Genomic DNA, 26,719 nt, shown 5'->3' with positions numbered 1-26,719 from the left:
TTTATCTATTTATAGCACATGTATATATTTGCAGAGGGTAAGGAGTGATGAGCATTCAAGACAGTCATCTATTGACTCATTTTAGATTTAAACACTCCTGGGAGGTAATCAGAACAGACTTTAATATTTCTTTTCAACAGCAACTTAGTCAATCAATATGCTTTAAAAATAAGCCCCCCCCTCCCCCTTCCTGGCATGTTAAATGACTTACCCAAGGTTCCTCAACCACTTAGTTGGAGAGGTAAAAGTAGAAGCTGGAACTAATTTTCCTATCCAGTGGGATTGATTTCATTGAGCATGAAAGCCAGTTGAGTGGGAGAGAGAGTTGTCAGAACTTCACCCACTCATCACCCTGCTGTTCCCCTTTCAGGCGGGAGGGACATACGATCTCCAGTACCTTGAGGGACCCCAGCAACAGTGGCACAAACTCTCCCCAAATTAGAAGGTTTAGGAAAATGCTTCATGTCCAGAGAGGGCAAATGCAGCCTCTTTACTCACTAATAGGAGAGGAAAAATATACCCGTATAAATAAAGCCATGGTCTTTCTTAGATCCTTAAACTAGTCCAAGTAAGCTTTTGTGCAAAGCTCCGCATGCCACTTTAAGTAGCCCTGAACAAAATGGATGTATGTCAGCCACGTTGGACGTAAGGTAAAATTCTGTCAAATATTTCTGATTTTTCTCCATTGACATCTATGAAAAAGTCAACTATTTCTGCTGGTCTCTCAGCTTGAGAAAAGGTATCTTGGAAATACAATAGAAAGCCTCTGGCAAACACATTCATTCTTTGGAAAGCACTTACTAGAAGAGAAAACTAAACCTTTCTGGGAAACGTTAACAATCTTACTAAAATATAAATATTTGTGTTTTACCTAGATTAAATAATAGAAATAGTAGAAATGCTCGGTGACAGAAAACAGTAATATTAGATAATATGGGGGCTAATCACTGACCTCACAAGGTGTTCTTCTGAAAAGGTTGTAAATCCCTCAAGCTCTCCAGAACCAGGCTGATTCCCCTTCCCCACCAGCTTCAATCTACTTAAAAACAAGGAAATTCCTTCACTTTTCTTTTTTTTCATTCTCACCATCCCTTGTCTTTATGGCATTTCTTTTTCCAGGTAAGATGAACAACTATAGTCAGCCTCAGATATAAAAATAGGACAAAAATAGCCCATCTTTCCTCACTAAAATTTTATATGGTCAATCTTAAATTACACTGGCTTACACTCTTCTCTTCATAGCCTAATGAATAATTTGCTTGTATAACCAAGGCCTCATGAGCAGCTGTTGTTCAAATCGAAATCTTTTCTGTAGACACACAAAAAAAGTCCTGTTCATTGTCAGAGATTAGCCTGAAATCAGAATTCCACTTGCATTGTATATGAAACGGAAGAGTTGTCCAGTGATGGCAGGCTGTGTGACATAAAGTCAGCATAGAACCGTTGAGAACATATATGTGTATTTTCCTTGGAGGAAATTTTGAGAATATTTAAAATATCTTAATTTGGGATTATTCTACATGAAACCCAGAATTACAGTGTTTCTGTATTTTCATTAGTAAATACTAAAAGCACTTTGATACAGTGGATTTCAAGAGTTTCTACACTGTGAAATACAGTGGCTGGTGCTTACGTGTATACCAACTTTCAGGGGCATACTATGTCAGTCGGCACTCACAAAATCTTTCTCATTTCTTGAAGAGACAATGTGTTTATATGCAACTCCTGTGGCAGTAACATCTACTCCACCCCTTTCCCTCCACTAAAGGAAGGATATTGCAACACAAGTAAGAGATAATGAAATTTTTATAGCAATAACCTGAAAGCCACTCTAACAAATTAAAAAACTAAATTTTTATAATTAATAATACTGTATTAATAGAAACAAATCACATTACAACTGTATTCCGAGTACCTAGAAAACTGTTGGCACAAAGTAGGCACTCAGTATTTGTCTAATGAATGTATTAATCTTGAACACCCATATATTATTAAAAACGGGATTGAAAATATTTGTGTTTAGATCTGGGATTGATTTACCAATGAATGGCAAGGGTATATGTAAAGTTACATATGTATTCAAGATGTTGAACATAATACATTTCTTTGAGTTAATAAAGAGTTTGTGACCAATGTTATTTGTTTACTTTTTACTATTTACAAATTCTAAGCCATAGCTAATTCCTGATCAAAATGATCATATTCTTAATTGTGACCCATCCTTCTATTTTGACCCTATAGTCCTAATTTAATTTCTGTCTTTCCTCTTTGAGATTTTTCATCAAGCTCTTTCAAATGGAAAGGTCTATTTGTTTATAGAACAGTAAACAGAAAGACACACAGATTACAGATTCATAGAAATCAGACTTAAATATTGGCTTCATCATGGTAAGCTTGATCATCCCTTTAAATTCTGAGTCTCATTTATAAATCTGGCTCATAAATAGTAACTAGAATCACTGTGTTTTGCATTAATAGTATTTAAGCAACCATTAAGTGGTCTCAACAGCAGAGAAATGGAGACCTAAATAGACATTTCTACAAAGAAGACATACAGATGGCCAACAGGGACTTGAAAAGCTGCTCAATATCACTAATTATTAGGGAAATGCAAATCAAAACTATGATGAGGTATCACTTCACAGCAGTCAGAATGGCCATCATTTAAAAGTTTACAAATAATAGATGCTGAAGAGGGTGTGGAGAAAAAGGAACCCTCCTACACTGTTGGTGGGAATGTAAATTGGTACAACCACTATGGAGAACAGTATGGAGGTTCCTTAAAAAACTAAAAATAGAGCTACCATATGATCCATCAATCCCACTCCTGCACATATATCTGGAGAAAACCATAATCTGAAAGGATACATGTACCCCAGTGCTACAATAACCAAGATATGGAAGCAACCTAAATGTCCACTGACAGAGGAATGGATAAAGAAGATGTGGTGCATATATACAATGGAATATTACTCAGCCCTAAAAAATGAATGAAATAATGCCATTTGCAGCAACATGGGTGGACCTAGAATTTATCATACCAAGTGAAGTAAGTCAGACAGAAAAAGACAAATATCATATATCATTTAAGTGTTGAATCTAAAAAAAATGATACAAATGAACTTACTTACAAAACAGAAATAGACCCACAGACATAGAAAACAAACTTATGGTTACCAAAGGGGATGAGGGGTGAGGGGGGTGGGGTGAGATAAATTAGGTGACTGGGATGAACAGACACACGCGACTATATATAAAATAGATAAACAACAAGGACCTACTGGATAGCACAGGGAACTCTACTCAATATCTTATAATAATCGATAGAGGAAAAGAATCTGAAAAAGAATATATATATATATATATACATGTATAACTGAATCACTTTGCTGTACACTTGAAACTAACACAACATTGTAAATTAACTATACTTTAATTTAAAAACAGAGAAATGGGATATGTGAGCTAACTTAATTTAGGAGAGCAAATAAAAATTTTTAAAATTGGTAATCTATCTAAAATGATAGGTTGCTTTACTTTTGGTAAAATTAATCAGTATCACATCATTTTCACTTTACTCTTGACATACACGTAAGCTCCCAAGCCCTCTAAGAGTCCAGTATATGCTTATATGCACCTTATTCAGCATTCATGGCCCGAGGCACTTAACTTCAACTATTCAGGGAATAAAGACAAGACATATATGATGTTGTTTGGTTCCAAAGCTGGCCCCTGGTGTTGATTCTTTCATTTTAAAATAACTTTAAATTTATAACTTCTCATAACAATCATTTTTATTATAATTATAGCTACTATTCATTGAGAATCTATTTTGTGCCAGACACTGACACTGTGCTAAGGGCTTCACAGACACATATTTAATCTTCATAACAACATTATAATGTATTTTACAAATGAAGAACCGGAAGCAGAGGGAGTTTAATTGCTCAAGGTCAAAAAGCTAACTCAGGTTTCAAAACCAGGCCTGTGAAACTCCAAAGCCAAGGCACTTTCAACTACACCAGGCCTATGCTCAGATCGACTCCACTTCCTGCATTTGTAAGGCTCGAGGCAATTGGAAAAATCCATGCTATTACAATACACATCAAACACACCTTTCAGGAAATCAGAGCTAGCTTAGCAATGGCAACGTTTCTATTGCTGCTGGCAAGGCAGAGAGATAACTAGAGGAGAAGCATTCTTCTTAGAAACATTTCAGGGAGGCTCCAGTTCAATTTGGAAATACTAACCCATGCTCCCTTTACCAGTGATGAATCACGATCTAAAGGCCCCTCTAGGTAGCTTATTTTAAACTCTAGATGTTTTGAGAGACTAGAAAACACCCTGGCCTTCATCACTGAAGAAAATAAGTCAAATCAACTCAAGACTTCAATCTGTCTGGACTGTTTTTATCAGCCAACATTTGAACAAATGACTTGCCACCTTTTATATTTTCATCCCTAGGCGTCTATCTCTCTAACAGTCAACTGCTTCTCCCATGCTTCATACTATCTATTTAGCTTGTGAAGTGAATTATAGCATATTCCCCCTGAACAATGCACCCCACCTGTATCAATTACTCTAGGAAGACATCAATTCAGCTGAAGGAAGAAAACAGCCCTGTATTTGGTATTCATTTTTTTTCTTTATACCAAGACAAAGCAAGTGCAGATAGACATATAATAATGCTTAGGAACAGATTTATATGTTAATTTCATGATGATTATTATAAATTGATTTAAATAATTATGTCATAGGCACAAGACATTTGCCATTTTCCTTCCTTCATTATTTCATGAAGGAATTTAAAGGCTTACAATAAACACATTAGTTAGGGAATAACATGGAAAGGAACAAAATTAAAATTGGAAAGGAAATCAAGATGTCCATCATGGCATTATTTATAATATCAAAAACTGAAAATGTGTTTAGCTATAATGGAATGATTAAATATAATGGCACTATTTGCCAAACAGAATACTATACAACCATTAAAATATACTGGTAAATAATTTTTGATCCTTTGAATCATAGTGGAAAATGAACTTATATAATATTAATCGAGAAAAGTAGAACTTAAAAATGTATATATACGTATAATATGACCTCAACTATAAGAAATTTGATGTTCTGAGACAAAATACTGAACAGCAAATCCCATATTAGGTAACAGTGGTTATCTAGGTGATAGGCTGATAGGTGATTTTACTATTTTTCTTAATACCTTTTTATATTTTCCAAATGTTACCCCTTGAGTCTGTACAACTTTTATAACAGGCAAAAAGGAATACTTATCTATTCTTCAGCTTCCTTACCTGTAAAATGGGGATGATAATATCCACTTCCTAGGATTGTTCTGGTAATTAAATGAGAAAGCGCTTACAAAGCCTTGGCACAGTGCCTAGCATATGGAAGCACTAAAAAAAACAGGGTTTTTTTTCTTCTCTTGTTTTAAAGAAAGTACAGTGTGATTTAGCACATGAAATTTTACTTTCTCCCCTCTGAGTATAATTTGTAGAAAATGTTGACATTTCTAAGAGTTTGTGAGATAATAAGGAAAAAAGAATAAGACTTTTGCATATTCTGTTCTGCAAAGCAATGATGCCAATGCCATAGCTTGTACAAAAGGATTCAGGGTAGGCAGGCATGGAAAGCAGTAACAGATTACAAACGAATACAACACTTGCACACTCAAAACATACCACACAACACACACACAAAGACATACAAATAGTGCAGAATTTCAGCATATGGGCAGACAGTAGAAACAATTTGCTTCTTCTCTTTGTTGCCAAAACTTAAGCCCCTTGCTTCTGAAACTGTCTCGTGTGTTAAAAAAAAAAAAAAAAAGATAAAATCTGTATTCAAATATTCCCTCCAGTAAAATAAAGCGATGGTCCAACCCAATGTGCCTACAGTTTACATATGCTTCCATTTTGAGCTCTACATTATGGATTCCTCATTCTATGTACAGTAAAATCCATACCTAGGTCTGCATAGTTAGACTTGAAAAATTGCTTGCGTCCACAAAAGTACAGCTCGAAGTCAGTTTCATTCGACCTGCGCAAAGTATATCCATTTTCAAGAGCAGCAAAAGCATCACAGGTATAACGGTAGGTAATGAAACCATAGCTGTCTCTGCAACGGACAAAGAAGAGAAGTTCAAAACTAGTGAGGAAGGATTAGCATATATGACTGTAACCCTTTCTACTTTGGAGACTTCGCTGGTGCCAACGTCTGAACCATTGCATCCATTTATCAGTGTGATTGTCCTGTCAAGCAGCTGAATACTTGTTTCTGGGACAGGAAATCTCAACTAGAAAGATTAATAAATAGGGATGAAAGAAAATAAATAAGGTTCTGAACTCAACATGTCATCTGTCAAAGCATTCCCATTCTAGTAATCTTATGGCCATAATTTTTTACATATGTCAGCTTCTAAACAAGAAATAATCTTGAAGATTCTCACCCATCATCCCGCAGATTTACTGTGCACTCCTCAATTTCACCAAAAACTTCAAAACGGTCCCTCAGTTCTGTCCGTGTTGTGTCAGGTCTGATTTTACCAACATAAATCACACGGCGTTCTTCCTAGGGGGGCAAAGTGAGAAGACGCTTGCTAGTTCTGAAGACAGGAAAGAAGCTGAATGCTAGAAACATTTATAAATGTACAATCGTGCTTAATGAGAACCCCCCAGAGCATGCCAATTAAAGCAAAACACACACTAAACCTGAACAAAAGACTACACTTGAACCAAGTTTTACTTTCCATTTCTTCAGTATCACTCTCTTCCGCCTCTCACTCTCTTCTACTTTTTCTATCCATCTCTGTTCCTTTGTCACATGAAATTTAATGTATTATGCAAGAAATATGTGTAATGTAATCTTTTTTATTGCTTAATAGCTGAATAATATCTATTAAATATTTTAACACTCGTGACTCGATTATTAATCTTCAAATTGGTAGGAAACTGACCTGGCTTGCAAAACTCTTTAATTTCTCCTTAACTCAGAATTGTAATAATAAAATATACACATTTTTTAGTTCTATTGACAAATCATTGACATCCATTACTGTATAATTTTAAGATGTACAGCATGATAGTTTGACATACAAATTTTGACACCCCTCAAAATATTGATTCTTAAACTCTAGTATAAATACAAATTACCTGGGGTGCTTATTAAAAATGCAAATTATTGGATTTATTCCAGCTCTATTAAAAAAATTTGGAAAGTAAGCTTCAATTATCTTTATTTTTAACAAGCACACCCCAGTGATTCTGATACAGGTGGTCCAAAGACAATAATTTTAAAAATACAGTCTTAAAATACTGGCCATTTTAAGCCATGGATCTCCAAAGAATAAGAGCTATAAAAGAGGCTATAAATTTCACTTTGCCAGTGAATCTTATTTTAGGAACAGACGAGAAGGGTGTGGCCTAATTTTCACAAGTGGAGTCAATATCATCATAATCTGAAAGTCAACAGCAATTTATAACCTACAAAATATGGGAATAATATTTTATAGCCTGAAGATGATCACTTTTTAAAGAACAAGAATGCATTCTTAGTGTAAGAAGTAATCGTATATCTCTTATTCCAAGAAGACAAGGCCAAAGATGATGATGTTTCTCAAACTGAGAAAAGGTTTTTCAAGAACTTAAGAAGTTAGTATAACGAAGTGTTTACCAGTTAGCTTGTATGCCTATCAATGGCAAACAAGAATGAAATGAACTTAAGGTTGGAGAGATTTAAGTTAGATGGAGGCAGAGACTAGGAAACACAGGGCAAAGGTACAGATTTAGCTTGCCTAAGAGTTTTCTCTGGATGTGCTGAGAATATTTGAGAATATCTTTTTACATCTTGGATGATGTAAAAAGTCACTTAGGCTTAAAGCAAAGAGATGTCCTATGTTATTTACTGAACATATGTCCATTTCATGTGCCCAGTATTTAGCAAAGAACTTGGTAAAGAGTGGACTCTCAATAAATGTTTGAGAAACGTAACTGAACAATTCACAGACCCTATAATATATATCCTCCTAAGTGATTTGATCATCCATGTTTCTTCTTTTACCATATGCAACACTCATATTTCCATTTTCATCATGGAAGTTCCTCTGAGCTTCAGATTCAAATAAACAACTATCTATTTGACATCTCAGGTTGGATGTCCCATAGGCACCTCAAACTAGACCAACATTACCCAAACCAAACTCTGTAGTTCAGCCTCTTCCCAGTGGGTCTTTCTTGTATCAGTGAAGTTAACACCATCTAGCCAGTTATTCAGGACAAAAACCCAAGTGCCTTCCTTGATTCTTCCCTCTTAGTCCCCTCCACATTTCCAAACACTCCTTAAGTCCTGTTGATTTTTACTTCCTAAATCTGCCTCGTTTATTGCATGTCCCCTAAATCAAGCTGCCAGCATCTCTTTCTGGACCAGTAAAACAGCCTCTTTACTTGGATCCTGTGTCTGTGTTTACCTTCCTCCAAACTGTTCTTTCACTTCGGTCAGAATAGTCTTTACGAAGAGTACAGGAAACCAATCATGCCAATTAAGATCTAAAACATTTCAATAGTTTCTCATACCATTTAGGGAAAGACCTAAATCATTAACAGAACCTACCGGGCCCTTCAGGGTCTGGATCTATCTTCATCTTGGGCTTCAGCTCCCACATTCCATTCTTTCCTTTGCTCTATTTCCAGCCATATTGATCTTCTCTCAGTCCCTAGTACGTACTGTGCTCCTTCCTTTTCGAAGGGCTTTGCACAAGCTGCTTCTCTGCTACTTGGAATATCCTTTCCACACTGCCTCTCCCTCCCCCCAACCAACATACACATACTGTCTAGAATTACAGTGAACTCAACAATCATTTGCCTTTCTGAGACTTGAGGTGAGGTCCAGCTTTCTATTACAAGTTGCTCTAATAGAACACTCTACTTCTCCTTTGTAGTTCTGTGCCCAATTGTAATTAAATAATTAATAGTTTATTTGGCGTTTAATGTCTATCTTCCCTAAAAATGAAAGCTTCATGAAAGCACAGACCATACCAGTCCTATCGACTACTATATTTTAAGGGTACCCAAACATAAGAGTCTTCTTAATGAATATTTGTTGAAAAATCAATCAATTGCCAATCAATTAATGACTTTTAACACCTAGTTCCATACCCTTCATTATATCAAAGGTGACTAAGTGTGGTCCTTACTCTGAGACTCTCTACGACAATGGAGAATGAAAACCAGGTTTGGTGCTTTATCATAGGAAAAACCTTGCCCAGGTAGCTCAGTTGAGTGTACTAACAAAGGTTTCCATGATTTGCTTTTATGGCTTAAGTGTAAGGACTCTCATTTTTCTCACTCCACTGAAACAGCTGGTAAAACACAATTCCTCTGACAGCAACCATTGAGCCTACATAACTGATGAAGTACAGCAAGCAGAGCAGGCTGCCTGATTCGCTTCCATGTAGATTGTATGTCCCAACTGATGGCTGTAATTGTGTTGTTCCAGAGCACCCAGCACATCCTGGAGGTCAATAAATATAAATGGAGAATGAGGCTCATCCCAGGGCAGTGCTGTACACTTGAGCAAGGGAATCATCACATCACATTCCGTTCTATTTATGCAGCCAGCTCCAGCCAAACAGCCGAATTTGATGGGACTGTTATCTAAACTTCCTGGCGCCTGCTTGCATGAGTGTCATTTATTTATTTTTTTTAAAGAATGTTTTTAGGAAGGTTACTACTGTACAGAGGAAAAGAAGGGAGAAATGCAGACGAGAGAGAAAGAAAGTGAACCATCACAAAGAACTTGCTCATCTACCATAAAGGGAATATACACAGCCTATGTTCATCATCAAGGAAATTCAAAGAAAAAGTGAAAATCGACCATATGCACATCCATACGCAGACATATTGGGGTAGTCTCTGAATTGCTTCTTTATACGAAAACCCTATGCAACAATAATCCCAAAAGAAGATAAACCAGAAGACCTTTTATATCGGATACTGATACATTCTGCAGTAAAAAGAAGACACAACCTAGATAGGAAAGACAGAAATCCAAAGGGCTGTTCCACAATCACTTAAATTACCTATTTGACTGTCAATCTTCTTTTATGCAACATAAAAATGCGACCACGTCTTGCTATCTTACAAAGATCAGAGATTGAATACATGTTGAAATTCTCATTTGAGAAAATGATTAAAGTGTTTGGTTTTCCTAGTGATAAAAATGAAATTAAAAGGCATCTGAAGGTCTAAAAAGCAAAGACAAAAATCTTTCCAAGATTGGCCAAAATGTCTAGTGAAGAACTGATTATTTTTAACATGTTGCAGTTTTATTAGACAGATGAATAGATTCCATATCTTTTAAAAACCTTAACATTTGCAGCCAATTTTTCAAGACATTAATTTCTAAACAGGAGATGAAAGGAAAAGAAATAAAAAAGCTTAATAACATTTCCAACTTCTTAAAGGCTTGGAGGAACTCTAAACCTTTGGAAAAAGCTCCTTGAAAAATGATTTTCAGACCAGTTTTCACTATTGAGGAGGAAGGAACATTTATCAAGTATATTTTACCTTCAATTTTCACAAAGGCTAGTTTGCTGATGGGGTGGATAATAAAAGTGAAGATTTATGTTGCATTAACAGGTATGGTAAATCCTCATTATATCAAAACACAGGGAATAAACAGAGAAAAAAAATCTGACTGAATTAACTGACGTTGCATTATCAAAATCTTTATCAGAAAGTGTGTAGAGCCTCCCAGTTAGCTGGGGAAAACACACAATGGTTGTTTCTCATCAAAAAATAAGTAACTCCTGGTAAAAGGGGTTTGACTAAGAAGAAAAGGAAATTAGTAGTGAGATTAACATTTACTAAATTCTAATAGATGCCAAGTACTGTGCTTGATGCTTTTCTGCGGGTTATCTCACTAAAATGCTCTGCAGTGTTAGGTAACAATAAGGAACAGCCTGATATAATTTGGATTTTAGTTCTCAGAACTTTTATTCTACATTTCCAAGTCAGGATAATTTAAAAATGCCTCTTCCTATGCTAAGGAAACTGCATGTCAACTTTGGCAATGAAAGATTTATGTTCACTTCCAGATTAGTTACAACCGAACTTCCTCAAAAATTTCAAGGATATTACAAATACTATAGATGAGATGAGTGGATAAAATCCATGCCACTTCTACAGTGAATGGTATAGCTAGGTTCTCTACCTAAAAGATAAAGTGGGAGGGGTGAATGACCATGAAAAGGTGTGAATGGATAGAAACAAAGGCCAAAACTCTGACATAATGCCAAAACAAGTCTCCTTTTTCGTTGTTTTTTCTCTTGTTCTTAACATTGATTACACTCATCTGATTCAGTAGGCATTCAGTAAGTGACCGCTACTAGGAGACACTTTCAGGGGAGAAACAAAACTACAGCTTTCAGTTTACCAAAGTTACTTCCATCCAAGTACGGCCCAGGAATACTCCTCCTTAGTGTCTTAGGCTGGATAGATGTGAATACGTCCAGGTTAGTTTACTTAAGAGCTAATATAATAATAAGAGCTAAGATGCAAGTATACACAGTGATAAGTCAGAAAACATGAAAACTATAGACTCAGAGCATGTGTAACTACTTTTGATAAAACTGAAAATTTCTAAGTTGTGAGTGTAGACTCATAATATAACATATTCACCCATATGGAATAGCTCTCGAAAAAGGCTTGAATAGAAAACTACTTTATTTTCTCCAAAAAGAATAACCATGAGAAATTACACAACTTTTTCTTTTTTTGCATTTGGAAGAAGCTGATAATTATCAGTGATGAGGCACTGTTTCTGGCTCCCTGGCTGCACATTGACCAATGGAGAAGAGAAAAGAAATGGCACAGTCATTGCCCAAGCACATCTGGTTTTGGTTTTAAGCCCCGAACCATTGTATCATGTCTAGATTTGCCCTTTAAATTAACATCCCATTATCACGTTTTCTGGCAGGAAACTGTAAAGATTGCAAATGGAGTTGGACTTAGAACTCCCCAAGAAATCAGAGCAGTGACAGTTTAGACATTAAGTACAATACTCTGGCTTCCAGAGTTCCAATATAACCTGAACTATTTCAAGCCTATGAGACTGAGAAAAGCGGAGGATAAATTGGGTTTTGAGAGCATTTAGATGGAAATTGGAGGAAAACAGCAACTTAAACAATGGCAATATTCAACCACAACATATGATTCTGTGTAATTACTAATTATTAGTCTTTTCTTAGCTGTCTGATTTGGTGCACTGAAGTCGGTCTGAATAAAGACTTTTGGACACATACACAATAAAAAGTTTACAGATGACCTAAACCACCATCTCCTTCTTATGGAACTCAAAAATAAGTCAATATTATAGACCACAAGACAAGGTAGCAAAGGTTAATTTTGTAAAATATCTATTACATGATTGTAACATGTTTTTCATTTCCTTTTGGAGCCTCTGTTTTGCTGCTCCCTTGATTATAAAATTACTCTGAATTAACGAATAATCCAGCACTGCACCCAAGATATTCCAGATATAATTTGCTATTTATTCATTACTTTAAGGGTGTCTCCGAAATCTGAATGGAAATCACCTACCCGACCAACTTAGGCAAACTGTACTAGTTCCTTTAGCTGTTTCATGAATGACTTTTCAAGTTAATCTAGTCAAATGAGTCAAAAATCATTTCGTGTATCTCCAAGTCCGTAAAAATTTATTTTGCAAATGCATTATGGCACAAGAAAGCAGATAATTTTGAGGAAGGAAATCAATCAGAAAAACTTCCTGCGGGTAATCTCATTAAATAGTTCCACTATGCCTTCAAGATATTCTTCAAAATCTTTATTATGACTTACAGGACCCTTCAAGGATCTGGCTACCATGGAGCCCTCCAGACTTATTTCTTGCCTCTCCTGTACCCTGGTGTTCTAATTAAATGACTAGCAGTCTCCCAATATAGCTTGTTCTTTTCCAGAGACTTAGTATAAGCTAAAGTCTCTGCCTAGAATAGTAATTTCCAATAAAAATATAATGCACCATATGTAACTTTTAAATTTTCTGAGGCACATTTTAAAAAGTAAAAAGAAACAAATTTAATTTTAATAATATATTTTACTTGGCTCAGCATAGCCAAAATATTATTGTTTTAACTTGTCATTGATGTAAAAAATATTAATGAAGTATTTTACACTCTATTTTTTTTTGTACTGTCTTCAAAATTCAATCACACTCAAAGTGCATCTAAATTTGGGACTAGCTGAATTAGCCTCATGGCTAATGGCTCCCACACTGGACAACACAGGTGTAAAAAACCTTTGCCTTTTCCTCCCTTTAGGTTTCAAATCAATCTCACCCTCTCCGGGGATGCCCTCCCTCGTTCCCAGGGCTGGTTGCTGACCCGTTTGCCACTGCAGTACCTTAGGTGCATCCTCTGCAATAGCAATTAACACACCCTATTGCCTCTTCATGTATCTTTACCAGCCAGTAGACTTGAACTCCCTGGATGTGGGGACTAGGTCTTACCTAATTTTAGAGCCCAGTCACCTAACAAATGTCTCTCATATAGTCATGTGTTTTCACTTATTTTAAGCAAAAATGGCATCTAATAGTCCAAGTGAGAACTGGTTTAACAGTAAGTCCCAAATCTTTATACTAAGCTCTGACTACCTATAGGTCACTGTGTTAGTAAACAATCTCTATGTCCTAGTTTTCTTTTGTAATCTGCTTTTTAAAAACAAAAATAAAAATCTCAAAGCCAAAATTTTCGCAAACGTCTAGTTAATTATGATGACTTAATATAAGCCAAGTTGACTTTTGCACTATAACTGCTGTCTTTCAAAGGGAACTGTTAAAGATTGTCTTAGTCAAAGAATTAGCCAAGGAACTGGTCAATATTTGTGACACATGGAAAGGCAGGCTGGTAGGGCGGTATCTGCTTCCAAACTGAGGCTAGTGGCCTCAAGAGTGCTTTTGGCTCAGGCATCTATGGAATATAGACCATCACACTATTTGATCTATTTGTAAAGAACCAAACTAGCAGAAAGACCCCTCCCTTCCTTTCTTCACCCTAGTAAGTATGTGGCACTAAATTATCTTTGGAAGAATAGAATAAGCACATGTTATTTACCTACATTTATCTACATAGCTTTGGTTACAGCTGTGTTATATTTTGCACAAATGAGCAAATATACGATAAAACAATTTCTCTCTTTAGTGTCATTCTTTTGGGAAGAAACATGAAGAGTTTTATCAAATATGAATATGAGAACACTGAAATAACTATTTTCCTTCATGCTTACTCGACATGACTCTCTTTGGTATATATTAACTGTACTGTGCCACACTACAAGGCTTTGTAAACTATATGGCACTCTATAAATGTGAATTATTATAATTATTGAACAGGCTATTGATTAAAAACATTTAAATTAGAAAAATTGAATTTTTAATTTTCATTAGTCTTCTTAAGTGTTAACTAATGATACTCTGGCAGATCTTAATATCACAGCTCATTTGAAAGTTGCGAAAAATGAGGGAAAGTGTTATAATTTTCACAAGGCCTTTAATTTGGTCTTAGGTAGATTCAAAGTTAAATGGCAGAGGGAAAGTGTTATAATTTTCACAAGGCCTTTAATTTGGTCTTAGGTAGATTCAAAGTTAAATGGCAGCAAAGCCCTAGATCTTTAGCCTAAGTATTCAATTACTTCTCCCTTCTTTCTCCTTGAGTGCCTGAGTTAACAAACCTCTCAGTTAACCTTTTTCCTCCAGTTGATAACTGTTGGCCAATGCTCGATTTGTACTCTATTAGTCAGCTCTTTTATGTAGGTTTTTCAAGATTTTGTTGATGGTTGTGGGTTGTTTTAAAGGTATCATATCCATCTAACATTTACAGCTAAAAATCATTTCCCTAAGCCCTGGTTAGCTTGTATGCAAGATGTGTCAAAGGTTGATCTTCATTGAAATGACATTTAGCAGCTAACAGACAGCAGCTGCAATGAATGAAAACAGTGCCATTTCCAATGGATATGCCATGGCTCCCTAGAGCACCATGTTGGGAAAGCCCTCAAGGCTCTATTGGGGCTCAGTGGGAAAGATTTCCTTCATCAATTAGGAATATCTGCCTTGAACAAGTACTGGATGCTGACAATTGGAGGACCTCCTTTTTGCCTTCTAAGGTCTGACCAACAGAGAACAAACTAGATGCACATAACCTAGATCCTTACCCCAAAGGGTCAGTACTGTGTATATGTCAAGTGAATGTAATACCCAGCAGTACATGGTGCTGAAATCCATAATAGGTTATTGAAAAGCAGTTCATAAGGAATATGGATGTGTTAGGTGTTGACCCAGCACGAGGAAGAAAGGATGACTTTCTTAGCAAATCTTTCTCTACCACTGCCTTTAAATCTAACTCAATCCAGCCCTCACGTCTGCCAAAAAGATGAAAACTGAAACCAAATAGTGATATCTCTTCATTTTCCACTCAGAGAAAAAAAGCAGCAGATAACAATACAAAGAACTCATCCTCTGGCTTGATGGGACCAGTATCTGACTGGACAAATCTCTCCTTCCTCCATTTTTAGAAACAAAGGTCGCAAACAGTAATGAGCTTCAAGATGAATGAGAAACAGGTAGTATGGAGGAGGAATACACTGACCTAACATTTTGTTTTCCAATAGTCTGTGTTAAGGGGGACTGAGGGGGCTTCCCTGGTGGCGCAGTGGTTGAGAATCCGCCTGCCGATGCAGGCGACACGGGTTAGTGCCCCGGTCCGGGAAGATCCCACGTGCCGCGGAGCGGCTGGGCCTGCGCGTCTGGAGCCTGTGCTCCGCAACGGGAGAGGCCACAACAGTGAGAGGCCCGCGTACCGCAAAAAAAAAAAAAAAAAAAAAAAAAAAAAAAAAAAAAAGAGGGACTGAGGAGGACTCACTGATGCTTTAAAGCCAAACGGCTGAGTATTGCATATTCTAACAAGAGTCTTTACCTTATTCTCTAATCTATGCCCACGCCCCCGAAAACAAAAGACAGGGAAAAAAAAGAAAAGAAACCCTCCTGTAAAATGAAAGTGAGCTCCAAGCTGCTTACAATTGCCTTCTGCCTTTGCCTCTCTCTCTGTTTGGCCCTTTCAGACTCCCGTTTCTCATACTGTCTGCGGTATTCTTCCCTCTTCAGCCTCTCGTGCTGATACTCCTCGTAGCTGTCATACCTGAGAAACATAACTTCATCATTAAGGCAACCACCTCCAATTGCATGAGCAAAATTAATCAGAAACTGGGGAGGGGGCAGGGTTTTAGAAAACATCTTGTCATCTACGGGAGGAGATGAGAGGCGCGGAGGGAAGAGGACGTGTATCATTTACCTGGGCCGCCGGCCGTAGGGCGATCTTGAACGTGATCTCGCGCACAGGGGAGAATTTCGGTGCGCGCGGCGTCTGCAGTGGCCTGACTCATAGTAGTAGCAAGATCTGGGAGAGAGGAGGAAAAACAAAAGGGCATTTGCAACTGCCAGTGAACCCCAGTTTATTGGCATGACTGAACAGCCCCTGGAATTCCGCATTACATAAACCGGCTTTCGGTTCCCAGCTACTTGTGAGGTTTCCCAGTGACAGTTTGCGATCGTCTAGTCAGCTTAGAGGTCTGGAGTGGCGTGTTCTCTTGCAGCGTCTCTTATTGCTGTGAATGCCGAACGCCGGCCTGGTACACTGTCAGCTTTATCTTGCATGGATCTCACCTATCCTGGCACAAGGCAGCTCTCCAGGTAATGGAAAAAGTTAGATGAGCAAGTTTCTTACAAATTGCTCTCTCTGATCTGACTGGCTCAAGGCACTGTGTTCAAGAATGACAGATTTAAGAGAAGATGGGGAGGAATGTATGGGTAACAACAATCTCCTTAGTTCCTGTGGCACTGGGAATGGATGGTGAGGGGCTGGGCTGCCTGTGGGTTTTGAATGCGTTTTTTGCCTTTGTTTGTTTTGTTTTGTTTTGTTTTTTTCACTTCCTGGGGATGCCTTAGGCTTTGGGTGGGTTTTGACAAGGTTTACCTTGAAGAGGATCTACTGCCTGGGGACCTTGATCTTGACCTGGAATATGGTGATCGAGAACACGACCTATGTCGAGAAAACGACCTTGAACGAGAGCGCATCCTTTGGGGTCTTTGAGAAAATAAGGATTTGGGTGGTGACATGGAATCTCTACATGGAGAGTTAAAAGAAGAACAAGAAGGCGACACATGGAACAATGAATAGGCCTGCGTGCCATCCCAAGGGGAGTTCAGTTTATCACTTTCATCCTCGCTGTCATCAAACAGGCCATCCATGGCTAGTCCTGAATTTATAAACATAGGTAGTTTGGAGAATTGTTCATTACTGAAATCGCTGTCCCTCAGTTCACTGGTCTTGTCTGCTTCGTCGTCAAAAACAGCTTCACTGGGATGACCGAAGTGCTTGTTCAGCTCAGCTCGGATTTCCTGGTCTTGGAGCTGTTTTCTGGTGCTGCCGGGAGAGACCTGCCTGCTCACCCCCGAGGCCTCTCTCAGGTAGCACTGGTCTGAATCTGTGGAAGAGCGCATCTGCCCCTGCCAGTTGGAGGAGGCATCTTTATATTCTAGTTGTCTGGAGTCGTGGAGCTCCTGTGATATATTAATGAGTATTTCCGTTTTGGAATTAATTGACTGACAATAGTCATGGTCACCAAACAGCCGCAGACTGGGCCGCTTGGCCTTCCTTTCCTCGTGTCCACTGGTGAGCACGGAGGTCTTGCTGAGCTGTGCGTACAACTCAGATTGCTCGGGCCCTTTCCTGGTGGAGTTATTGTCTTGGATACCAGAAGACTCACTGTACCGGGCCTTCTTTGATGGTGGAGGTACCACAGTCTTGCAAGAGGGCTTCAGCTTTGGAGAAGCCCTAAAAGGGTTATCTTGGTTGGCTTTATGAGGAGGAGTTGTGGGTGGAGTTAGGCCTAAGATAATAAAAGAAAAAAAAAAGGGGGAGGGGAGAGAGAGAAAGAAAAGAGACAGAGAGATGTTGTTAAATGCCAGGATATGTTTTCCTAACTTTTCCAAGATTTCAGACAATGGTTAAAACTCAGTGAGAAGGAAGGAAACTACATTCATGATAAGACTGGAAAAAGTGACTCTGTCCCCCGAAGCCTCTGTCACCAAGAAAAGATGGATCGACGACATGAGGCTGTGGTGAAAGCCATGATATTTTGTATTTCAAACGCCAATGCTAACAGATCCCGCTTCCCAGGAAACATGACCACCGTCACCACCAGGCATTACCAAAGCTCAGATGTACACGGGCTTCTCACAGTCTGGGTTGTGGAAAATTAACACGGTGAGACACAGGGAAATCACAGAAGACCTTTGGTGGCATCTGTCTGCAAAGAATGCTGGGGAGGATGCATGTAGGTCAGGAATTTTTGTAAAATCAAGGAGATCTACCCATGGAGCCAAAGAATTAGGCAACTTTAAAAAAAGAAAGGAAAAGAAAAGATGGGATGACAGCAACTGGGGGGGAGGGTCGGAATGACACTGGCAACATCAAAGTAAGTTCAGTAAAATGCAGCCGGCTAAATGCAGGGCACCAGACAACTCTACAACATGACGGCAATGATTCTTTGTCTCCACAGTTCATTAACTTCGTAAACCATGGCTAATGTAGGTATAGTACATTCTTGTAAGCATAACTAATACATTCTGTCTAAAATATGGCTCTGCAACAGAAACTTAAGTGAACAGTAACACTAAATACTGCAGTGCCAGCGGACCATTTTATTTGGAGCACCACATCTGGGCCGGTTGCGAGGCTGAAGGATTGAAACAAATCCAAGCTTCGGCAATGAACTAATTGAAACAATTGAAAAAAAAAAGAAAGGAAGAAGAGGGGGAATCTGTCAGTTGTTGCCTTTTGTGCTTTTCTACAGAGGGCAGAAAATTCTATCACAAGTCATTGTGGGAGAGTGCGTGAAAGCTAGTTACCTCTGTTCAGTTTCACCCCTAAGTCCTCCTCAGCCCTTTATGCCAAGGAAGAAGACTTGTGGAAAGGCTCCAGAGTCGACGGAACTTTGAAGAAAGGCAGGCTGGAGTTCAAATGACTTTATGCTTACAAGGGAACATTTTAGTTTACAATACACTTTTTATTTAGGAGGATGGGAGGATGCTATTCAGCAAAAAAGAACTTAAGTCCACAAGAAGCCTGGGGTTAGACTTAAGGCAACTGCATGCTTCAAGGAAAATTCTACTTTGCTAGAAAATAAAAGTATATATATACATATATATATATGTATATATGTATACACACACACACACACACACACACACATACATACACACATATAACTAAGTAGGGCACAGAAAGCTACATGAAGTTTTGGTATGAACAGGGAGACGCTGCCTCTTTCCCCTACTTTATAATAAAGAGATAGAAGAAATTAATATTTTCCTTAAAATGAAATATTTTGCACTAGTATTTGGCAACTTTTATTATACTTAGCTAATTCTCCCTAAAGGAGGGAAGGAAATGTACAAAAATGCAAAGAGGTTTGACTTTGGAAATCTATCCCAGAAAAGTTCAGAAAGACAGGGAAATGCAAACACAAAGAGAAGGAGCCACTGGTCTCCCTTCGTGACACATCTGAGTCTCAGAAAAGCTTCCCTTTATCTGCAGCCTACTGTACGCCTGCCCCCCATTCTTTGCTTGAAGATAATAGGGAGGTGACATTACTGAATGAATCATCTATGTCACTGAAGTTCACTCTCCTTGTGTTCCCTCTTTCATAGACAAGTATATCTTTTACTCAATCTAAGGAATTCCTTTATGGCCAATTTTCTCTCCTACTCCCCCTCCTTCCCTTCCTCCATCTCCTCCTATTCCTCCCATTCCCCCTCCATCTCCTTCTCCTCTTCCTTTTCGTTCTTTCTTTCTTACCCTGTCTATCTTTCTGTTTGTCTGTCTCTCTCTCTGCTTGTTTCCTCTACTCTTTGCCCTGCCCCATTCATACACACTGATTTCTACCACATGCTACCTTCAATTACTGCTACAACAAATTTAAAGATACCAATTCCCAGCAAAGAAATGACAAGATCTCAAATATTTCTCACAGGAAGCTAAGATGCTCAAAGAAATAATGATGAATAATCTCTCTTTGCTGAGTAAATAACAGTCAAATATTCCAAATGAGATAGCCCTTGAATTGGGGGAAATGACATTCAACATCCTCAAATACAACTTCATAAATCTTTTCACGATACTCTGAATGGGGGTAATTTTTTACTTTTCCAATAATTTACTGCCAGGATCACTCACTTACCAGGTATTGCTGTATTTTCACACTTATCTCTTTTTGAATGTGAATTATATCTTGTCTCTCCAGACAGATGAGGAGCTCTCAGTGGAATATTGCTTGGGCTTATTTTTGCAAAATGTTTCACTCGTTTTTATTTTTCTAGATCCTCCTTTACTAGTAGGTGTCCCATTTCAGTGGCCCACGGATCACTTGGGAAGCTGGTCAAATATTTTTAATGACACGGTTCATAGACCACTTATGGAGAGCCACTGTCCCGTCGTGTCTATGTGGCACCTTGCCTTGATCTCAGGTAGATATATTTTGACTGACATTCTAGACTTATAAAAAGAAACCCTAAACTTCAGAAACACCAAATTAGGCCACTATTAAAGAGAGACTAGTTCTAAAAATAGCTCAGCTATCTAGGGATTTTAAATATAGAAATTCTTTTTCGTCTTGAACATTTGAAACCCTTGTCCTAGTACCTAAGCTCATTATCGCTTAAATAACCGATTCTCAAGTTGCTCTTGGGAGCGCTAACACATGATTAGAGTTTCTTGGCATTAAAAACAAAGCCTTTTACTTCCTTTTCATTTTAGATGGCCTGTGGCAATTAAACAGACTTTCACTCAGCACCTACTATGTGCTGAATATTCCACCAAATGCTGGCATTTCAGGGATTCAGCCCCCAGGACTTCATAAAGAGATCTTTCTTTAAAATCTGCAGTAAGTTCAGATTTTCTTGTGTATCTGCTTAAAACTTACAGAAACACCCTGAGATAACCCGATATACCCTGTGATTGAAAATATCAGGGCTATAAATTTCAGATGGCCCTGCTCATTAAATAATACTCTCTTAGTAGATGGCAGTTATTTTAGGATTAGTGAGTCGGTGGGCAGGGAAAAATAATTCAGATTATTCCCTAACCTTTTGACTGTTTACTGAAACTTCATTAATCTGAAGAGAATACCCCAGAGCAAGACAGACATCTTAAGGATCATGACACTGCATGTCACCAGTGCCTCATTGAAAAATCTATTTCCAGATAGGGTTGAGATCCAGAGTAAAACAAAACAAAGTAAAACAAAAGTGTAAGAAACTTTTTTTTTTTTTCTCTTTTAACGTGATGTCCAGCTTTTAGGAGTTGTGCTCGGGACAGGGAACCCTTTGCTGCACCTGAACTAATTAGATTTCTCTAACCCCATCTCCTCCACCCAGAATGTTTTCCCCTGCGGTAGAAGGGCAGTCAATACTCAATCCTCAACGCCACTACCTTTGTCATCTTCCCACTAATTGCTGGACTCTCAATTTCAGCCCACAAGCCTAAATCAACTGGGCTAATGCCTCTCATAACCTCCGGATTATTTCCTGTGTGTTGATTTTCTGGGGAATGTGTACATTTTGGTGTTGACAGTACAAGGTATATTCCATGCTCTCTCTTGAACTTCGCAGGTTTTGACAGATTTATGTGAGGACAGATGGCCATTACAGGCTGAAGGCTGACAAGAGGCAGTTCAGAACATTTTTAACACACTTGCACAAACTCTCAGCAGTGCAGCACTGTGCAGAATGTAATTCAGACTATAGCTTTTTTATTGCTGCCTATTTTCTTTTGTCAGAAGAGCCTGCTGTGCAGAGCAACAAATGGCTGCTATTACCCAGAATGTAATGGGTGTCAGACAAATCACGTAACACAAACAATCAAGAGTATGTAGGTCATATTTCAACGGAGCACAACCTTAGCAATATTTATGATTACTGCATTGAAATGTGCTCTATAATAAACAAGTACCTCTACATCACTCACACTTCTGCACTTCTGCACAGCAAATCTGGGGGAAGTGGTACATACTCTCCCACACTCTCCAGTTGTCTTTTGAAACAGCCCTTTAGAAAAAAAAGTCAGAGACAAGTTTGGTTGGGTTTTGTGTTTCATTATGTACTATAAAACGATTTCCTTTGAGGAGTTCTCTTTTGGGTTGGTGTGTTTAATTGAATGACTGATAAATGGCAAGTCCTCTGCTCTGTATTCTGTGCTCCACTATCCAGCCAATGACTTCAGCAAGAACTTTTTAAACAGTTTACACAGTTTTACAGTTTACATTTCACACAACCTCCTGCTAAATCTGTGACTCGCTTTGGAGTTTGACAGTGGGATTTTTCTTATGTCACATGCCAATTCAAAGATTTCTCAAGGAAAGACACCGAGAAGATGATGTTCTAATTTGCTTAAAAACTCACCAAAGAAGGAGGACTGGGCAAAGAGAGGAGAGTGACTTGAGTTCTACTCACATATTTTTGGCCTCAAGCACTTGGAGTGGGTGTCAAGGGAGCATAGGAAGGACTGATACTCAATCAGTATGAACTGTTACTGCTATAATTGTTAAAATATTTTGTTGATAAAAGCTCCTCCAGTGCTCTCTCTTCACCACTAACTTCCCCAGGACTCACTGGATCTCCACAAAAGCCAGCTACCAAAGTGTTAACCCCTGACACAGAAGGGCCTCCCACACCTCGCTCTGGTACCCAGGCTGGCATGTCCCCTCTGATTGATGGAGCCCCCCGCCTTTCCTGCTTTTTAAGGATTTCCTGCATCAGCCCTGAGAACTGGGGAACAAACTCACCTTATAGAAAAGCTTCAGAACATTCCTATGACATATGTCTAATGCCCCAACTCTTGCTCATGGAAAATGAAGCTGTTATTCATTGGCCCTCGGGCACTTTCCAACAGAGATGGGGCAGGAGAGGGGGTCCGGGTCAGGGAGGGAGGAGTCTGGCTTTCCAGGTGTCTCCCACCAAACCCCTGAAGTTGATATGGGAGAGAAAATTGCTTTGCTATCCTTGGCTTGAAAGACATTGGGTAGTGCCATTGCCAGAAAAGAAAACTGAGGTGTTTTTCAGACGCTGAGTCAAGAAGAATGAGATTAAAAATAGAAAATGAGGGATATGAAATATGGAAGAAAGTCCTGTCAGGACGAGTTGCAAAACACTGGAATGGGCTGTAAAGAGAATTTGTCGGGTCTCCCTTTCTTGGCTTCTTCAGCCACAGGAATGGATTATATGACCTGTCAAAATCACTTTCTACTTCTCTGTCGCTGTGGCTTTCTTTTAAAACTACCAACTACTGCTCCTATTTTGCTTTGGTCTATTTCCCCACTGATAAGTCACATACAGAAGATGTATATACCAAAAGGCTATAGCAAATTTATGCTGTTTGTCAATATATCATCCAGCAAAGTCAGCTTTTAAATGGGAAGTCCAAAAATGACAATATAAGACTCCACATAAAAGAATAAGAAATTACTCAGTGATGGGTTAACGAGTGGGGTTTTTTAAGTGCAAGTCCACTGAAGTGCAATTTGAAGAACTGTCGATTTAAACCAAATCCACCATCATGAAAACCATGGGGAAAATATACATATCGATGGAGGAAAGCATTGCTAAGACCTCGTGAGTTAGGGTGATGAGGGTGCTGATGATTTTGTTCTTATTTTCCTAATTAGTTCTAAAATAGTTATATTTATTCTTATTAGTTTTATAGTAATAAAAATAAAACATTTATATATACATATACGTGTGTATATATATATATACACACACACATATATACATATATATGTATGTACATGTAAATAAATATATATAAATAAGAGTTTGGGGGTTCCTAATCAAATTCCTTCATGTCCTGTGGTTAAAACCATCACCTTGTCGAGCTGACATTGCTTTGCCATTCCCATTTCAGAAGCAAAATGTCTAGCACTCTGAACATCTCCATATGCAATAGATTTAAATGCCTTCTGCCAAAAGAGCATTCTCTTTTCTCTCATCTTGCGTTACTAACAGCTATTTTGAAATCAAATTAGTTTTTACACCTGTAAAAGAGAAGCATTTTTTTTTTTTTTTTTATCAGCCAAAATGAGCTAGTTTAGGACAATCACAAAGTCAGACCAGCTGGTGATACCTAATAAAGCAAACTTCCTATCTCATCCCTCCTGTTTCCCAAAGACTCTTTAGATGAGGCACAGGGAGTATTCTTGAGGTCTTAGAATTTTGTTGACTCTTTACGTTTTCACTTAAATGTTTGGAAAATGTCACTAAAATTTGTAAAATTAAATAAGAAGACACCAGAAAGTCCTGGGCAACAGTTTGATCCATGTCCTCTGTTGCAACCAAAGGCATTAAGCATGTATACGAAGGATCAACAAATCAACAACCTGAATGCTGTTCGCACCCTGTCCACCCCTCTGCTGCACTGACGGCAGACATTACTAATCGTGACATTCCCACTGAGTACAGGCTTGGCTTTAGCATCCTTCTCAACACAATGCTTCTGGCAGCCAATACCAATCAATGACACTTGGCAAGTGAAATAAAACCTATTTAACATAACAGATGTCCGCTACTCTCTTGAAAATTCAGGCTTCAGGAAAGAGACATAATCTCTAGTCAGACAGACTTGCTTTGAACCCAGGGTCCACCACAGACCTAGAATCAACATATAGCTTTTTCCTTCACAATTAAATGGACAGAGGGTCAAAAAATAATACATGTGACGTGCCTATTAGTGAATGTCTAGCCTCTAGGGTTTGTAGTAACAGCAGAAGTACCTGTTGTTGAGAGAATGAATGTCCAAGAGGAGATTTTTCTACCTTGGTTTGGTAAATCCCAGTCCCACACCAAAAGCAGTATATGTTCAATTTCATGGGGAATTTTACCACAAAAAACAATATATAACTTCATATATGAGAGTGCCAAAGAGGAGATAGTATTAAGGCCAATAAAAGGAAACAGGTAAAAGGTAGTTAAAAGTTGAAAAAAATGAGCAGGAGGGTACAATGACCCCCAGAAATGAATTTAATGTAGAATTAGTAATTAAATATCTAATAGTTATTGAACACATATGCTGTCACTGGACTAAGCTTTTTTCATGTTTTATCTCATTCAATCCTCACAGTGACTCAATGAGATGCAGGTACTGTGATCAGCTTCATTTGATACATAAGCTTCCTGAGTCTTACAGAATTTAATTATATTGACCAAAGGCCTTACAGCTAGATGGGGGTAGATCCAGAATTTAAACTTGGGTTTGTCTAATATCAGAGCCAAGGTTTTACACAACTTCACTAAACTGTGCTGTTTTTAAAAAAAATCATAATAGACTACTTTCATTTGGAGATTTGCAGCTTTTAAAGTATCTTAGTTCAGGTAGTATCACACGAAATTGCCAATTTTTTTGGTATGTCAAAAACGTTGAATACTAGCAATTTTATGTTTCAATTTACAATACAGTATCTTCTGCTCCATCAATATCTTCTCTCCTTTCCACCCACACACTTAAAAATCAGATGCAAATGTTTTTCTCCCTTAAGGCACCCCAAGTCAGTGGAGCGCTCAATTTCCTCCAAACTCCTTTCCACAGATCAACTCTGTCACTCACTGCCTAATGGTATTGCCTTAATGCTTCCTTCAGTCCTGAACTGTCTCTACAATTCTTTTCAATCTTTTGCGCAATCATGGTATTTAACTTGAAGCCATGTTACAGGGTTCTCTTTGAAAGCTCATTTTCTCCCTTTGGTGATTCTCTTGAGGCACAATCAGTGTTTGTCATATCCTCCAAATGCTACTACACAAAAAATTTTACTGAAGATGTTTAGTGGGCATGGAGGTCATGAACATTACACATTGTCTAGCACTTCAAACACACAATAGCTCTATCAAAAAAAAAAAAACAAACCCTCTTCTCCCCCAATCTCCTCCTCCCTATACCATACTCCGAACAGGTTTCAAACTTCTCCTTCTAGCCACCTTCTACAGCCTCCAAGTTCTTCTTCATCCCTTGATTTTCCTGTAGCTCGAATTCCCTTCTTGCATGTAATGCAATTTGGCCATACATCAGCTTGTGTAATGTGTATCTGCACTCATTACCACCATGCTCAACAAATGAAAAACCACCTCTGAGCCCACCTTCTTTAGAAAGTAGCAAAACATTATAAACAGTAAATAATATTTTCCCTTCATGCTACTTGGACAATATGTGTTATTTTCCCAACTGGCTATAAGCCCACATCTTAAAAACAAGAACATTTATTTAGCACCTACTATGAGCCAAGTACAATAGTCCATGCTTTGCATGGATTAGTCTCTATGTCTTATGCTTGATAAATATTCCCCAAGACCTACTGTGTTGCAAGCATAGAGCAGGTATTATATATGTTATATATGTTGGTAAATTGATTTCCATTGTACTCAATAATCTTTCAAAGCACTAAGAAAAAGGGGTTTAAACTAGTAAGATGAATTCTGGTTCACCAACAGAAATAAATCCACTGTATATATTTTTTAGGATGCTTAGTATTTTTTAAAAAAGTATCTTCTAGGGCTTCCCTGGTGGCGCAGTGGTTGAGAGTCCGCCTGC

General features: G+C 38.2%; 1 protein-coding gene across 20 annotated transcripts in view; it reads right to left on the bottom strand.

Annotated features, from left to right (window-relative positions):
* The window catches only part of PPARGC1A (PPARG coactivator 1 alpha), a 672,898-nt gene that overhangs the window by 3,079 nt on the left and 643,100 nt on the right, over nt 1-26,719 (bottom strand). For 11 of the 20 annotated variants that reach the window (XM_067036339.1, XM_067036340.1, XM_067036343.1 and 8 more), the window contains 5 exons: nt 17,060-17,975; nt 16,379-16,483; nt 16,105-16,225; nt 6,470-6,591; nt 5,987-6,138 (listed from right to left, as the gene is read on the bottom strand). In XM_067036339.1, coding sequence (XP_066892440.1) covers nt 5,987-6,138; nt 6,470-6,591; nt 16,105-16,225; nt 16,379-16,483; nt 17,060-17,975 — 1,416 coding nt within the window. Of the gene's footprint in view, nt 1-211; nt 498-952; nt 1,040-5,986; nt 6,139-6,469; nt 6,592-16,104; nt 16,226-16,378; nt 16,484-17,059; nt 17,976-26,719 lie in introns of all 20 variants that reach the window. The other 9 variants (XR_010841088.1, XR_010841096.1, XR_010841095.1 and 6 more) reach the window with 4 other exon arrangements.

This window comes from Kogia breviceps, chromosome 6, assembly GCF_026419965.1.
Source record: "Kogia breviceps isolate mKogBre1 chromosome 6, mKogBre1 haplotype 1, whole genome shotgun sequence".
NCBI classification, from domain to species: domain Eukaryota; kingdom Metazoa; phylum Chordata; class Mammalia; order Artiodactyla; family Physeteridae; genus Kogia; species Kogia breviceps.
The sequence above is the reverse complement of the archived record's forward strand: the minus strand, read 5'-3'. Positions and strand labels throughout refer to the sequence as shown.